General features: G+C 45.5%; 1 protein-coding gene across 2 annotated transcripts in view; it reads right to left on the bottom strand.

Annotated features, from left to right (window-relative positions):
* Nucleotides 1–254, bottom strand: part of LOC128692005 (inactive hydroxysteroid dehydrogenase-like protein 1) — a 164,436-nt gene extending 164,182 nt beyond the window's left edge. The window contains exon 1 of one of the 2 annotated variants that reach the window (XM_070085245.1): nucleotides 1–254. In XM_070085245.1, the coding sequence (XP_069941346.1) occupies nucleotides 1–184 (184 nt within the window). In that variant the 5' untranslated portion in view covers nucleotides 185–254. The other variant, XM_070085246.1, reaches the window with a different exon arrangement.
* Between the last annotated feature and the right edge of the window lie 17,846 nt (nucleotides 255–18,100).

Genomic DNA, 18,100 nt, shown 5'->3' with positions numbered 1-18,100 from the left:
CTGCCCACTTGCCGTAGGTTTCCACAAGACGTTTATCCCACAACCTGGACCAAAAATGTGCCCTGAAACCACACGCCAGAGACCAGACTATCACCAGCAGCACCTTTCCCAGGTACACCAGCCCCACCACCACCAGTAGGTACTCGAAGTGGCCTAAGCCAGGCAGCAGAGTCTCACACACCATCTTCACCTCAGCATGGCACCTGCCTCACTGAACCACCTTCACTTAAGCCAACCTTCGCGAGTGATCAAGGCTAGTGAAACGTAACTGCCAGCGAGGATTTTTTTTTTTTTTATATTTTAACTGCCAGCGAGGATTACATTTTCCAAGAAATGGATGGATGTGGAACCCTGTCTTCCGTTTCTTTGGCTCGAACGTGATTGATTCTCAGTTTTTCAAGGCTCTTTATGAGCCATAAGGTTAATAAAACATAATAATATCGATAATAATATAAATGTTATTAAACTGTTAGGGCGGCAGTACGAGTACTCTGTGACGCATATTAACCAATTACCTCCTCACCATGACTTGCAAATAATCTGAATCGGCCTCAAACTTCATCATAAGCTTTTCTCTCCCTTATGTGCGCTTTTTGTGTGTGTGTTGTTCCAGTCAAGGTACTGCGTAGTTTTTGTTCTTTCTTTGACAAGGACTCGTAAATATGTTAACATCATTCGCAGAAAATACGCTAAACCTGTAGGGAATGGTATGGAGGGGGGGACCGCAATCACACTCCATTAGAGGTTCCAATTCCTTGGATAAAGATCCCTTCACCTGCATTTTAGCACCCCCCCCTCCATCCCCAACTTGCATGAAGAGACACTTCACGTGAACTCGTACTGTGGATGTGTTATATTTATGAGGAAGATGTATAACACCCGCTATATAACCCCATAAGGGGTTATATAGCAGGTATAGAATGGGAGGTAATTAGATTTGATATAGAAAGTATTGTACCCTATATGCAAAAATAGTTATAACCATAACCATAATTTTTGAAGGGGTGGACCGGTAAGCCAGCGGAAGGCCTCGGTCAGATGACCAAAAACTCCATATAACTATGACCCGTGTCAGGAAACACTTGACCTGTTTCCTGACAAGTCATTCGCCGCTTGACCTGCGCAGAGTGCGGACGTGTGACTACTGCCCTCTGCTGGCCATTGGAGAAGACATATTTTCACAACATGGCGCAGTCTGTGAGAAGGCGTTTGCACACAGTGTGCATTGAATTATTGCGTGGTGCAATAACGCCTCAGTCTGCACAAGTGCTTTTACCGCAAATTATCCGTGACACCTATGGTGTTGCGGATCAAGAACTGTATGGTGTGGCACTAAATGGTGCCTATCGTATTTTCGTCAAGCTAAGTTCAGCTGGAGTGTATGAACGGCTGGTTGACAAGTACCAGGACAGGAGCGTGGATGTTAATTCAGCGATACGTGTTCGCCTAATCGACGTGTCGAAGCATTACACATGGGTGAAAATCCGAAATGTGCCATTTGAGGCGGACGAGAATGATCTGCGGTATGTTTTTGAACAGTATGGACCTGTACACCTGGCTATGGCTGGTAAATGGACGGATGGGGCGTATGCCGGCAAGCCGGATGGTACGTTCACGATCAAGATGGAGTTGAGGCATGCCATCCCGTCTTACGTCATACTGGACGCATTTAGGACACAGGTAATGGTGTACTACGCTGGGCAGCAGAAGACGTGTAGGTTATGTGGTGCATATGACCATATGGCGGCCCAGTGTGGGAGATGGCAGCGGAGAAAGGACCTAGGTAGTGAGAAGGTGAAAGAGCCAGAACCAGAGGTGGGTCATGCTGATGAGGCACCTGTACATAGAAGTGGCACTTCCTGGAGTGAGGAAGTGGAGCGTGAGCTGCCACTGGTGGGTACCAGCCCATCACTGTCACAGTTGGTGGGAAGTGAGGCATCTGCCATGGAGAACGGGAAGACTGTGCAGATTGGTGACGTGCGGGTAGAGGAAGGCCTACTGGTGAACGTGCAGGAAAAATCCTTTGAGAAGCAAGTTGCTGAGGATAACTTAAGCATGGTGAGGAGCAATGTTCAGATTGAAGATGAGCAACTTGGAAGATTGGCGAACATGGCAGATGACTCGCCAGGAGTGGTGGAAGTAATTGAGGTGACTGCTGAGATTCACAGGGAGGCATCCAGTGAGTTGGAAATGGATGCAGAGTGTGTCAACCGTAAGAGGGCGGCGACATATTCTGACTCTGATGATGTTTTGACCCCGGCACAGAGACCGGGGAAAAAGCCATGGGTTGATGTGGTGCGTGGGAGCACTAAAGGTACGCCTGATCAGGTGTTGGATAAGGGGAAGCCACCAGTGGGCAGTGGAGAGAAAAGTGGACGCAGCAGACACACTGAAAGCGTGTCAGTGAAAGGTGAAAAGGGGCAGAGGGTGAAATCACATAAGTAGGTTTCCGGTGCATGACAGTGAATATTAATGGATTGTGTGCGAGTGAGAAGCGTCTGTGGGTAAAGGGATTTTTAAGACGTTATGCTATAGACATTGTTTTTGTGCAGGAACATAATTTCAAGTTGGGAAAGGAATTGGAGGTGGATGGGTACAGAGTGTTTGTGATGTATTCGGAGCGAATGAAGGGGGGGGTGGGAATCCTGATCCGAGAGACGAGCCCGTTTGTTGTTCTTAGGAGTGAAGGGGGGGGGGGTCGTGTGTTAAGAATAGATGGGTGGTGGAGAGGTGAGCGGATGGCAGTCATTTGTGTGTATGTGCCGGCTGAGAATGATGTAAGGGTAAAGAATGAATTTGTGAATAACGTATTGGTATATTATTTGCGGTCATTACCGTCTGTGACAATAGTTGGTGGCGACTGGAACTGTGTGGTGCGCAGGAAGGATGTGGAACCGAGAGGGGCAGGGTGTTTTTTGGCAGGTTTAGGGGATCTATTGAGAGGTGTGGGATTGAGGGATATAGTTGATGGAGGGGATTGCGAGATAGAGCACACTTTTCATAGAAAGGGATATGCTGCACGATTAGATAGGTTGTATGTGACAAGGGGAGTGAGGGTGACGCGGGTGCAGACGGTGAATGTCGTTTATTCAGATCATAGGGCGGTTTATGCTGATTTAAATTGGGACGGTTTGCCTAAGAGATATTTGGGGTACTGGAAGCTGAATGTACGACTACTGGGTGAGGGGGTGGAGGGAGGGGATTTTGAAAGTTTGTGGGAGGACTTATGGGGTGGGGGTAAGAGTGCAAGCGATTTATTGGGGTGGTGGGATGGGGTTGCAAAGACGAGGATCAGGCAATACTATGTGCGAAGGGGAAAGAATGAGGCATGGATGACATTTGGGCTTCAACAGTATTTAGAGGGGCGGTTGCAGGGTTGTTATCAGAGGGGTGCTGTGACAGGTGTGTATCCAATGGAGGAAATTGAAGCATTAAAGTGGCAGATAAGGGATATGCACAATGAGAGATTTGATGAGGCGAGGGTGCAAGGTGGGTTAGAGGAGGCGATTTGGGGTGACAGGCCGTCAGCCTGTGTGTTACGGGGTCAGCGGAGACGCAGGTTGGCAATGGAAATTGATAAGCTGGTAGTACACGAGGACTTAGGTGGGTATACGAAGGGTCAGGAGTTGAGAACTACTGAGGGTATGAGTGGTTTTATGGATAGTTGGTTTGGAAAATATTTGAGGAGTGTAGGAGTGAACGGTGAGGATTTAGAGAGATTGGGAGAGAATGTATCTTGTGTGCTGAGTGGAAGTGATCGTATGGCATTGGGTGGGGATATTGAAGAGGGGGAGGTATGGAGAGCTTTGGAGAATATGGCGAGAGGTAAAGCGCCAGGTATAGATGGGTTACCTTGTGAATTCTATGTGAAGAATTGGAGTGTGTTGAAGGATTTTTTAGTGAACCTGATGAATGTGATGAAAAGTGAGGGGAGGATGGGCGAGTTGCAGCGTACTGCAGTAGTAGTATTGATTCCAAAAGGGGAAGGCCCTACTACAGTGCAGAACTACAGGGCGTTGTCGTTGTTATGTGCTGATTATAAGATATTCGCAAAAATCTTGGGGAACAGGCTGAAGTGCGTGATAGATAGAGTTGTTGCGAGAGGTCAGTATGGGGTGCCTGGAAGGACGATGTATGAGGGACATGGAATAATAAAAGATTTTGTGGAAAGTATGGAGGGGGAGAATGAAAGGGGGGGAGGTGTCTTAGCATTGGACTGGCAGGCTGCGTATGATTGCGTAGAACGAAAGGCACTGTGGCATATCTTACGGAGGCAGGGTTTTGGGGAAGAGATGGTACGTTGGATTGAGACTTTGTATAATAGGGTAGGTGTACGTGTGCAGGTGAATGGGAAATTGGGTGAGTGGGTTTCAATGGGTAGAGGCATAAGGCAGGGTTGTCCTCTGTCTCAACTGTTGTTTGCTTGTATACAGGACCCTTTTTATAGGGCAGTGGGGCGATGTTTAGGGGAGGTACGTGGTGTGGGGAATGGTGGGATGGGAATAATAGGGTATGTGGATGATACAACAATTCTAATGAGCAGGGAGGAAAGTTTACATGAGGTGGAGGATGTAATTGGTGGTTTTGAAGGTGTTACAGGTTTAAAAGTGAATGTGGAGAAATCGAAATTATTGGTCTTAGGGAATTTTTTTTTTTTTTTTATATTTTATTTAAAACATGACATTACAAAATATAATATGTAAAACTCATTTAAGTCGATAATTAACACAATCCTCCCTACTTCTAACATTACACACCACACTTACAACTCCGTGTGGGTACACCCCCCCCTCCCTGCTCCCTCATCCTATCACTTAACCCAAACCTGTTGGAGCTACCCAACAGAATTACATGATATGAACAACACTTTTATATACACATCCCTCTAAATGGTACTTAATAATCGACTACAGACCATACAATGCATTGCACTGAACATATACAGACATATTACCCCCCCCCCTCCGTGGTTATCCAACCACCCCACTATTTACAACCTAACATACTATAAACAATGAATGTTGCCTAATCGAAAGTCACACAGCAATGATCCAACATTAATTTATGTAATTGTCCTAATGGTTCAGTTACATAACAATATGTATTACATAACAATGGTGATATAGAAAAGTCACAAAGACATACAAAATTACTACAAACCATAAGAATAAACTGTCTCAAAATCCAACACATGTAAGCCTTTACACATTTAAACATGCAATTCCAGTGTTAAAACAATAACACAGCTTCAACTATGACATTCAAGCTCTATACAGCTTATATGGACATTACATAGTACTATTGACAACAGTACAATACAACATAAAATATAACCATGACATAAGTAACACATAAAGACTGTGCCTAGCACGCACCTAACCACAAAAACCTAGAACACCACTGTTGCCCAACTTTATTACACTATCTGACGTGCATTAACCTCTTTACTCTCAAAACAAAACTGAATTGCAGAACACCAGTGACGAACAATTATGCACAGACATTAATACAAACATATCACATCATATCTCTGGACACCGTGCATGATCACAGCATCAACACTATGCAGTGCAAGGCACCTAGAAAACAAGTTGGAGCAAATACGTGCAATTATTATAGCAAATCTCCAAATTACAATGTCATTACCGTAAATCAATATTACCACACACAATATGTATAATAAGTATAAAGTCCATTCACACAAAAACTGGCCAGCTCCACAGGTGCAAGCACCCGTGGTCCACATATTATTCACTCATGCATCACTCATCCAACACTCTCGCAAAACTTTTGTTATCCATTACCAGGGAGGCAACCCTGTTTTCACCCCTGACTTCCCTACCCCAGCAACACTTTCCAATCATACCCTCCCCTCCCTCGTATATTACAAGTCTAATAAAACCTGTAACGTAAGTTGCCTATATCCCTCTGAAAAATCCTTCACCCACCTCCTCCCATAAATTTCCTTATTTCTACATACCGTTTTATAGAACGTTAACGCTAACACCCTCCTCTTCACCTCAGTAACCTGTTTGCCCCGCAATCCCCACACTATATAGATATAATCTGCCATAATGTACCCCACAGCTCTGATTACACTTTCCTCCCAACCCCCCACGTCGAGACTTAATGCTCTCAAAACAGAAATTCCTTTACCTCCTATCCTATTTATCACCCTATTTAACCACCCCTTGACACTCCTCAGTCCATCACAAAAATATACTACATGAAAAGCCGACTCCTCCCCACCACATATCCCACACTCCCCCCCGTCAACGACTCGTCTATCCCGTAGAACCACACCCGACGGTAAAATGCCATGCAGAAAACGATACATTACATCCCGAACACGAGGTTGCAACCTCATCCTACTCAACCTATTCCATATACTTCCCCATGCATACATGGGGAAAATTCCCTCTACAGGCGCTACAACCCTCCCGGCTAACAATCTACACAACCTACCTATTTTAACCTTTGCTGGCTCTCTATCCCACGCCAGAGCCCTCAACACAGTTTCACACTCATGCAACTCAACTCCTGTATACATCCGTTGCAATCTGTTATGGATCCTGGCCAAACCCCCCCCACCCACACTTTCCCTCATCACCTCCCTTTTAATGAAGACACATTTGACCCTCCGCTTTAAGTCCAGCAATCCCAGCCCCCCCTTACTTACAGGTAACATTACCACATCCCTCTTAATCCAATCACAGCTCGAACCCCACAAGAATTTAAAAACCTTCCTAAGTATGTTCGTTATTGCCGGCCCAGTTAATGGGAACACGGCTGCCACGTGCCATACTTTGCTATACAGTAAGATATTAACAACAATGGCACGCTGCACAAGGGTCAAATGATAAGGTCGCAATGCACCCAAGCGTCCCTGAATCCTTTCTACCATCCTAAGCGAGTTTTCCATGCGTGCCACAGGTAGATCGTCTGCATAAATAAGACCGCAGATTTTTAACGAATGCACCTGCCTCCTCACAACTGCACTACCCCAATCAACCCTACCCGCCCAAGCTCCTAACCCCATGACCATGGATTTATCTGAATTTACCCTCATACCAGTTGCCCCTGCGAACATTTGTACTACCCCGTCTAATGTGTCCATTGACATCCCCTCCCTGATCAGAACAGTTGTATCATCCACATACCCAATTAAAACTGGCCAAACCCTCGCAACCTCACACCCTGGTCCCTCTACGTGACACATACACTGCTCCATCAATCTATAAAAGGGGTCCTGTACGCACGCAAACAATAATTGTGACATAGGACACCCCTGCCTAAGTCCCCTACCCATTACAATCTTCCCACCCAATCGACCATTAATCTGTACCCTCGCCATTGCACCTCCATACAACGCCTCAACCCAGCCCACTATTTCTTCCCCAAACCCCTGACCCCTGAGGATGGCTTTCAATGCTTTCCGATCCACTCTATCGTATGCCCCTTGCCAATCGAGCGCCACCAAACCTCCCTCCCTCCCCCCCCCCCTTTTGCCTCCACGAAATCCCTAAGTAACCCATGCCCCTCCACCATAGACCTCCCTGGCAAACCAAACTGAGTTTTTGATACTACCCGCCCTACCACACACTTGACCCGATTTCCCAAAATCTTTGCAAACAATTTATAATCTGCGCATAACAACGAGATCGCCCGGTAATCCCGAAGCGTATGCTGCCCCTTACCCTTCGGTACCAATACAACGACAGCCGTTGCCTGCTTCTCACCCAGCTCACCTCTCTCCTTCATGCAATTTAATAACCTAACCAGAAAATGCCTCAATAATTCCCAATGCTGCTGATAAAACTCTGCCGGGAGTCCATCAATTCCCGGTGCTTTGCCCTTTCGCATTCCACTTAAAGCCCTCCATATTTCCCCCTCAGTTATTTCCCCACCCAGTGCTTCCCTATCACTGTTACGCAACTGACATACCACACTCCCACACACCTGTTCTAAAACCCCATCCTCTACCCCTTCTCGTTGCCAGTACTTCTCATACCACTTGTCAGCAAACGCCCCCATTCCTTCCGTAGTTTGTATGACCTGCCCCTCCCTGTACCCTCCTATCGATTCATGAACCTCCAACCATGGAATAGTCATTGCCTGCTGTCTTTGTTTCTGCCTACGCAATACGCACGATGAAGGTCTATCGCCCCATAACACCTCTTCCACCCCCGCCTGTACCCTCACCGCTTGGAACCTCTCATCCTGTACCTCACGCAGCCTCCCTTTAATTGCCATAATTTCGTCCATTGGATAAGTGCCCGCCACCGCCCCCCTCGCATAACAACCCCGTAATCTATCCTCCAAATAGTTAGCAAGCCCATATTTTAAAGAATTGATACGTTTCCCTTCCTTTACGTAATAGTGCTTAATCCGTTCTTTAGCCACACCATCCCACCACATCACCACATCCTCTACCCCATTTATCTCTGCACGTAACCCCTCCCACAGCGTTGCAAATCCCTCTATCCCCTCCTCATCACCTAACACACTTGTATTTAATTTCCAATATCCCCTAGATATACCTGCTAGTGACTCCCACGCCACCTCTGCTACTACCGCCCGATGATCCGAATAAGCTACTTCTATTGTACGGAAAAATGTCGTCCCAACCCCTTGAGATATATACAGCCTATCCAACCTAGCAGCGTAACCCCGTCTTACAAAAGTGTGCTCTACCTCCCACGCCCCTCCTCCAACCGCATCCCGCAACTGAATATCCCTCAAAAGATCTCGCAAGGCCGCCGACACGTGCCCCGCCCCTTTTGGTTCCACGTCAGCCCTCCTAATAACGCAGTTCCAGTCGCCACCAACGACGGCCACTGCAGGTAAACCACGTAAGAAGAAAACTAGTTCTTCACATACAAAATCCCTTTTTACCCTCACATCATTTTCCGCTGGTGCATACACACATACAAAAGATACCCGCTGTCCCATCCACCACCCATCCACGCGCAATACTCTTCCCCCTCCCCCCCCCTCACTTCTTAGCAACACAAACGGGCTTGCCTCCCTGATCAATATACCCACACCACCTTTCAGACGTGCAGATGGCAGAGTCATGACCTGAAACCCCTCCACCTCGAGCAATCTTCCCTCCTTGAAATTGTGTTCTTGCAGGAACACTATATCCACCCTGTATTTATACAGAAACATTCGAAACCATCCCTTCTTCACACTATTACACAGTCCATTTACGTTCACAGTCATACACCTAAGGCCTCTTTATAGTTTCCAACCCTTCCTCCTCTCTTCATTCATCCCAGGGCCTCCTGCCCCAGAGCCAGCACAAGGCTTCACACCATCAACCCCTCCCCCTTTTTTGCGATGCCTCTTATCGTGACTGCTTCGACGTTGCTCTTCCTTCCTCCCAGACCTCTGCGCCGGCGTCAGGACATCATCTGAGTCTGACGCCGCCGCTCTCTTCCTCGTGATGCCCTCCACATCCATGTTATCTTCAGAGGTTCCCTCACGATGAACCTCTACCTCCACCACGCCCCGTTCCACAGCACACGGCGACAACTCTCTCTTACTAGTTGGCCCGTCAACCCTGCTATGTTTTTTATCCTTACATTCCTCTACAGGCACCGCCGTGTCTCTCACCAGCTCAGGAACAACATCCTCTGCAGGCGGTGTCAATGTCCTTAACACTTCCTGAAGCTCTTCCTCTAGAGCCTGCACCTCCTCCTGCACTTGCACTTCTGTACTTTTCCTTTGTGTAGTAACAGATCCTTTTACATCACAGCTTACCTCACACATGCCATTCTCCTCTTTGGAATCCTCCACCTCTTCACTCCACAAGCGCCCAGGCCCTTGCTTGCGCACTGGGCTCTCAACAGCTATCACGCTGGTAACTGGTGCTTCACCAGTTTGCGCTGGCGCCCTCCTCAGCTTCACGCACTCTGCCGCCATATGGTCGTACGCCCCACATATTCTGCACGTACGTCTCTGTCCGGCATACGATACCATAACTTGCGTCCTGAAGTCCTCCAACACGACGTAAGACGGTATGGGATGTCTCAGAGTCATCTTCAGGGAAAAGGTACCCTCCGGACGTCCCATGTAAGCACCTGCTGTCCACTTGCCCTTTTGTGCCAGATGTACGGTTCCATATGTCTCAAAAACACTCCTTATGTCAGCCTCATCTGCCTCAAATGGGACATTACGTATCTTAACCCACGTAAAGTGGCGAGATACGTCGATCAAACGCACCTTCACAGCTGGAGTAGCGTCAAGACTCACGTCCTGGAACCTCGTCACCAAAGACTCATACACGGACGTGGAATTCAGTTTGACGAAGATTCTATAAGCCCCATTCAGGGCTACACCATACACCTCATCGTCCTGGATTCCATAGGTCTCCCTGATGATTGTTGGGAGTAAGACTTGCACTGAAGAGGGTGAAATCGCCCCACGAAGCAGCTCAATACCAATGGTATTTACGCGCCTCCTCACACTCAGCGCCATGTTGATACAAGGTAGCTCGCCTGAACAGCAGAGGGGTGCAGCGCACAACCTCACTCGACCGTGGTCAGGCAGCGAATAATTTGGGATGGGAATAATAGGGTATGTGGATGATACAACAATTCTAATGAGCAGGGAGGAAAGTTTACATGAGGTGGAGGATGTAATTGGTGGTTTTGAAGGTGTTACAGGTTTAAAAGTGAATGTGGAGAAATCGAAATTATTGGTCTTAGGGAATTGGGTAGGGAGGGCGCGATGGGACACAGCTGTGCGTTGGTGTGTGGTGGATAGACTAAAGGTGTGTGGGATAATTTATATGGGAAATGCCGGGGAGGCACGGATGCTTAATTCTGGGAGGGCAGTGGATAGGTTGGTGGGTAGGTTAAATGTTTTGAGACCCTTGCATTTGACGATACATCAACGTGTAATAGTGGTGAATGTGATGTTATATAGTATGGTCTGGCATGTGGCAGCAGTATATCCGTTGGCAGGACCGGACATTAATAGAATGCTAAAAAAGGTTTTTCGATATATATGGGGTTCTGGGTGTGATTGGTTGGGTAGAAGTGTTGTTATGCTACCGGTCGACAAAGGTGGATTGGGTTTAATAGATATAAGATTAAGGGTTAAGTGTATATATTTGAAGAGCGGGGTTCTCCGAGTGGAAGGTCGTGTGGGGAAGGGCGTGCAAGCATTATATGAGGAGGCACGCAGGTGGTGGGTAGGATCAGAGATGAGAGAGTGTGAGGATGTGCTGCGAGCTTTATTGTATGTTAGAAATCCGTCTAGGATACGGGTAGGTGTGCTGGAGCGTGCTGTAGGGGTGAGGGTGATTGCAAATGTTGAGGGCATATACCCAATGTATGCATGGGGAGACATTTGGGTAAGGTTGCGGTTGGTGCGCATCAGACCAAGAGTGAGAGAGGTAATGTTTCGTTTCCTTCATGGAATACTGCCGTCTGGTGTGGTGCTTCGGGAGAGAGGGTTGATGGTGGAGGACGTATGTAGGGTGTGTGGGGATAGGGAGACAGCTTTTCATGTAGTATATTTTTGTAAAAATTTGGAGTGTATACGGGAGTGGATGGGTGGGATTTTGAGGAGGGTGGGTGGGGGAGGGATATCGGTATTAAGGGCATTGAGTTTAGATGTGGGAGGTGTGGAAGAGTCTGTGCAGCGTGCTTTGGTGTACATCATAACTGATTTTGTTTTTGTATCATGGGCCATGAGGGGTAATGGGGATTGGATGGTGCGAAAGAAGGTATTGGCTGCAACAATGTACAAAACACTTAGTCGTAATAGGGGGATATATGGAAGTAGATGGGAAAGGGTTTTTCCTGAAGGATATCGAAGTATGAATGTCAGAGGTTTGTTGGCGTGAGTAAGGAAAAAAAAAAAAAAAAAAAAAAAAAAAAAAAAAAAAGGGGGGGGGGGATGTGTTCGGATTTTCAGGGGTTGCATCGGGCTCGTCTCAGAATTTGGGAATGTATGAGGAGTTCCGTGATATGGTGTGAAATGGCAGCGTAGTTGTGGAGTGTGTTTTAAGTAAGTTTGTGGTGGTTTGTAAGGGAAAAGTTACGTTTTTTATATGGTTATGGAAATGAGCAATATTTGTGTGCATGTGAAAAGTATACTGTCATACTCAGAATGGTATACTGATGTATGTTATGGATAAGTTAAATTTGGAATATGTTGTAATGTATTATCAGGATTGGTGGTTGTATTAAAGCAACGGACATGAGGGCGTGATAAATATGTCTGTGTACCAAATGTACTGCTAATAATGAGATAATGTAATGTGTGTGATTTTTATCATACATCAAGTGTATATAGCAGTATGTAAGAGAGAATTTCATGTACTCAGTATGGGTTGTATATTGGTATTCGGTGAAGTTCAATGAATATTAATGACGAGTGTTGGGTATATAAGGATGTGTTGATGTACAATGTGTCAAGTAGGGTTAGGATGGTGAGGCAAGAACTGCTGAGGTCTGTAGAATAAGAATATAGTCTTGTTTAAGTTAATGTTTAATAGTAATGACTATGTATATTTCATTATATAGTAGAAGAAGTTTGTTATTTAAAACTGGAAATTATATTTGAAAAATATTACTAAATATACGTGATTGTGTAATTTTGCTTGTGGTGATGAATGTAGTGTATGGACGTGAGGTGGGATGAATGTAGTGTATGGAAGTGAGGTGGGATGAATCATTTGTTATATTGTACTGTGTTTAGTTTTTCTGTGGTGAGGTTTGGAGATTATTTTCAAACCTTTATTTGTTTCGTAATTATTGAGGTGTTACGTATTATGTATTGATATGAAGTTTAATATACAACAATAATAAGTGTGTAAAGAATTTTTGGATAATTGAGAATGTCTTCGTACATACAATTTTATGTAAAATGTCAATACCTGTGACATTCTTTGGGTTATATTGCATATTGTGTTTATGGCTGCAATTTTGGATGTAATAAACCCACCTGTATATGAAGCTGTGGGCTGTCTTAGTTTAGTTCTTATGTATAAGTTTAGTGCTACGGTGGGGAATGTGGAGTTTTCTTTTGTTATATATAATGGATACGTTTCATTGCTTACATTGTCTACATGTATAACTATGTATTGCGTTTTTCAATAAAATATAAAAAAAATTGTGGTTGAACCTAATTGTGGTTCATAGCTCCTGGCCCTGCCTCATTACTGGTCGCTACTAGGTCCAGTCTCTCCCTACTCCATGAGCTTTATCATACCTCTTCTTAAAGCTATGTATGGATCCTGCCTCCACTAAATCACTCTCCAGGCTGTTCCACTTCATGACAACTCTATGACTGAAGAAGTACTTTCTAACATCGCTGTGACTCATCTGAGTTTTCAACTTCTAGTTATGACCTCTTGTTGTTGTGTCACATCTCTGAAACATTCTGCCCGTATCCACCTTGTCAATTCCTTTCAGTATTTTATATGTTGTTATCATGTCTCTCCTATCCCTCTTATCCTTCATTGTTGCCAGGATGAGTTCCCTTAACCTCTCCTCGTAGGACAAACCCCTCAGCTCCGGGACTAGTCTTGTTGCAAACTTTTGCATTTTCTCTAATTTCTTGACGTGTTTGATTAGGTGTGGGTTCCATACTGGTTCGGCATACTCTAATATGGGCCTGACGTACAAGGTGTACAATGTCAGGAATGACTCCTTAGATGTCGAAACGCTATTCTCAGGTTAGCCGTATGCTGCAGCAGTTATTTGGTTGATGTGTGCCTCAGGAGATGTGCTCGGTATAATGCTCAGCCCCAAGATCCTTTTGAGTGAGTTTTCAGCCTGTAACCTCCTAGGCTGTACTCCGTCTGCAGTCTTCTTTGTCCTTCCTTAAGCTTCATAATTTTGCACTTGCTGGGGATAAAATCCAGGAGCCAGTTGTTGGACCAGGCTTTCAGCCTGTCCAGATCCCCTAGTAGGCCTGCCTGATCCCCGTCCGTTTGTATTCTCATTATTTTCACATCGTCTGCGAACAGGGACACCTCTGAGTCTATCCTCCGTCATGTCATTCACATATACAAGAAACAGCACAAGCCCTAGGACTGACCCTTGTGGAACCCCACTCGACACATGCAAATCGTCTCTTACCGACACACGTTTCCTTCCTGTCAGGTATTCCCTGATCTATTGCAGTACTCTCTTTCCTATCTCTGTCTGCTCCTCTAGCTTTTCAACCACTCTATTGTGTGGTACTCTGTTGAAAGCATTCTTACAGTCCAACAAGATGCAGTCTACCCATTTGTCTGTCTCTCTCTCTCTCTCTCTCTCTCCTGTCTTACTTCTGTTCCCTCTTTACAGAATAAAAATCGGAACTATATTTGTTGTCTTTCACGCCTCAGGCAGTTACCCTGTTTCGATATATTTATCGAAGATTGTTGTTAGTGGCACACAGTGCATCTGCTCCCTCTCTCAGAACCCAAGAAGAAATATTATATGGACCGACTGATTTCGAGGTATCTAGCTTCCTTAGAAGTTTCTTCACCTCCTCGATTGTGTGCAGTGTGTCCAGCACTTGCTGGTGCACCCTCCCACCTCGGTTTGCTGGAAGCCTCTCCGTCTCCACTGTGAATACCTCTCTTAATCACGAGCTGAGCTCTTCACATACTTCCTGGTCGTTCCCTGTGAGCTCCCCTTCTTCAGCCTGATTACCTGGTCCTTGATTGTTGTTTTCCTCCTGATGTGGCTGTATAACAACTTCGGTTCATATTTGGTTTTTGGTGCTAACGTGGAGGGTGTTAGTTTCTCTTCAACTGCTGTATTTTCATCTTCCTTGTAAGCTGGTTAGGGAACGATCGTTACTTCTCTCCACTTGCTACTTTCCTGATATCCCGGGTAAGATTACATGTGTGGGAAGGTGTGGCATGCAAAGAGTACGTAACCTTTATTCGGCGCATGGACACACCCTCATTTACAGGCTATCTCCCCCAACCAGCGAACCAGGTTGCTAAGAGTTGATGATGGGGCCCCATCGTTCAACTAGTGACCAGGTTCTAGCCAATAAGAAGGTGGGATTGACAATCGCAGAGGTTATGTGGATACCGCTCTCCTGTCTGCCCTTGTCATTCCCACTCTAGAGCTGGTTGAAGCACGGTCTGCTATCTTGTGGCTTCTATTTCTGCCTTGCTTACCGTGGAGTGCACTATATTTATCACTGTACATAGTGTACATATTGCTGTTATAATTGGTGAAGGATAATATAAGTCTAAACTTTTTCTACTGTGTTTATTTGCTCCCATTACACCTGGGATAACAGGCCATTTGAAATCCTAGGTTGTAATATGGGTAGCCTGTCCGAGAGCTGGACTTAGAGAAACGGTTGAGCTTAGGGTGAAGCTTGTAGCAGGAACATTGTGTAGCTTGCTGTTTCGCTTCGCTTTACAAATTTTGCGTGTCAGTTGCTTATGATCAGCCTTGCTATTGTGTGATCGTTCAACAGCTCGCTACTAGCTTGTTCAGTGTGCTCGCTTCGCTACGGTCAATCTTGTGTGCAGTCGGCTTTGCTTGTATGCGTATTCTGCAATCGTACTGTGCATAGCTAAGCGTGTTCTGCAAATTAACGTGTTACGTTGGGGTATTCGTACTGTGCATAGCGAATAACTTATGCCACCTAGACGAGTCAGACGCCTGGTGTCGGCATATACTTTGCATAACCTACCTAAATTGTCCCTACAGCGTTGTTGGCAAATTGCTCGTTCCATTGGCATTCCCTATAAACGCACTCTCACAGCTGCGCAACTGCGTTCACTTATTGCTGACATACTTATTGAAGAAGAGATGGCACATCAAACTCCTCCCTTTACGGGAGCTAGGGAAAAAACTACTATGTTCTCGCAGGAGGAAGATGATACACCTACGGAGCAAAATGGTCAGTATAGTGCAGCTGGGTTGTCTCAGGGTGAATCAGCGTCGTTGGCACTTCAGCTGGCAAAAATCAATCTTGAGCAAACTAGGGAACAGAGAGCATTCGCAAGGGAAGAATTTGATAGGGAAAGAGAAAGGAGGCAGTTTTCGCATTCTGTAAACGATTTCAGTTTACAAAAAGCAGTACAGCTTGTTCCCCGCTTCAATGAGGCCGAACCAGAGCAATTTTTCGAAAGCTTCGAAAATCAGGCTCGAGCCTTGAGGTGGCCGGAACAGCACTGGGCAGCGTTGGTTCATACAGCATTATTGGGTAAGGCACAGGAATTTACGTCGGTATTAACTGACGCTGAATTCTCTGATTATCAAGTAGTGAAGACCACAGTGTTGGGAGCATATACATGTATCCCAGCTAAATATCGTAAGACCTTCAAATTGAACAGGCGGCAGCTTGGTCAATCCCTGGTGGACTTTGTGAGACAGCAAACCAAAGCTTTTACCAGCTGGTATAAAGCGAGTGGTGTCTCTAACTTTGAGGAGCTGGTGCAGCTTATTCTGATTGATAACCTGCTGGAGTCTGTGGGACCAGAGGTTCGTGTCTTTCTGCAGGATCGTGACTTAACCACTGCATTGGAGGCGGCCAGGTTGGCTGATACCTTCGAAACGAACCGCTCCTTGTCCGAGCGGTCCCGTCTCTCTTTTCAACAGTCTGGCGTGAGCAGAGATCGACAACATTGGAGAATGAAGTGCCAGCCGGAGGGAGAGCGTCTACGACATCCAACCAAGTCACCTGGTGAGCCACGCTTCTCAACATATGGTCCCCCTGCGGAGAGGCAAACTACTTATGGAGCATCTCGACAACAATATCCAGAGAGGCACCAGCCAGAACGACACCACTTGCAACGTCATCAGGGAGTAAAGGGCAAGCCTGTCGTCTGCTTCAGGTGTAATAAAGTAGGTCATATCAGTTCCAACTGCCCCCAAAAACCTCAACCCATCGGGAAAATCTCTAATATCCCTAGTAACATGTCCCCTAGAGAAGTAGAAAAAGGTATGGCCCCTTATTATTGCGAAAGTCTTATTTCCCTTCAGGAAAACTCAGAACCAACTAAAGTAAATACCTTTAGAGATACTGGAGCATATTGCTCACTTGTCAGAGAAGGAATATTACCCCTTTCAGAGAATACTTCCTTGAATTCATCAGTTTTATTGGAAGCCTATGGAGGAACTATATATTCTGTTCCTTTGCATAAAATTTATGTACAGTGCAAATATTACACTGGGTACTTGACTGTAGGTATCTCAAAAGGATTTCCCATGAAAAATGCCATGTTATTACTGGGTAATAACATTACTACTGTTACTTCGTGTCCTGAACCTATAATGATTAATGCTTCTCCAGTGTTGGCCATAACTCGGGCAACATCCCAAGGGCTGTCTGGGGAGAATGTTGACCTATCCTTGGACGACTCCGATCTCGGAATAGCCACGTTGTTTTATGAGACACACCGGCCGGAGTCTCGTAAATCAAGTGAACAGACCCCGATCAAGCCTTCCTATTCCCAGGTTGCAGGATTGCCAGACGTCTCTGTTTCCATGCCCGAGGGACTGTCCTTCCGGGAGGAACAACGTAAGGACCCTTCGTTAAAATTCGCTTTTGAGGCAGCCATGGGTAAATCCTCTTTGGGTCATCCAGTCAAGTATGAAGTTAAAAATGATTATTTGGTATGCACTGAGACTGGTAAGGAGACAGAGGGCCGGCAATTATACGACAGGTTAGTGGTTCCAACCAAGTATAGACCTCAGATATTAAATATAGCTCATAATACGTCATCAGGAGGTCACTTAGGAATTACAAAAACCTTGTATAGAATCACAAAAGAATTTTATTGGCCAACATTAAAGAAAGATGTGAAGAATCATATTAGGTGTTGCCGAGAATGTCAGCAAGTTGGAAAACCTGGACATTCTATTAAACCTGCACCTCTCCAACCCATACCTGCTGATGGAGAACCTTTTGCAGATTTAATTATAGATTGTGTAGGTCCACTACCTAAGTCAAAGTCTGGAAATCAGTATTTATTTACAATTATGGATAAAGTAACCAGATATCCTGAAGCGATCCCAATGCGTAGTATCAATACTAAAGCTATTCTCAAAGCTTTAACAAAATTCATTTCTTGTTTTGGCATTCCTAAAACTATACAAAGTGATCAAGGTACTAACTTCAC

The sequence above is a fragment of the Cherax quadricarinatus genome, chromosome 15 (genome assembly GCF_038502225.1).
Source record: "Cherax quadricarinatus isolate ZL_2023a chromosome 15, ASM3850222v1, whole genome shotgun sequence".
NCBI lineage: Eukaryota > Metazoa > Arthropoda > Malacostraca > Decapoda > Parastacidae > Cherax > Cherax quadricarinatus.
This window is presented reverse-complemented; position numbering and strand designations above follow the sequence as displayed.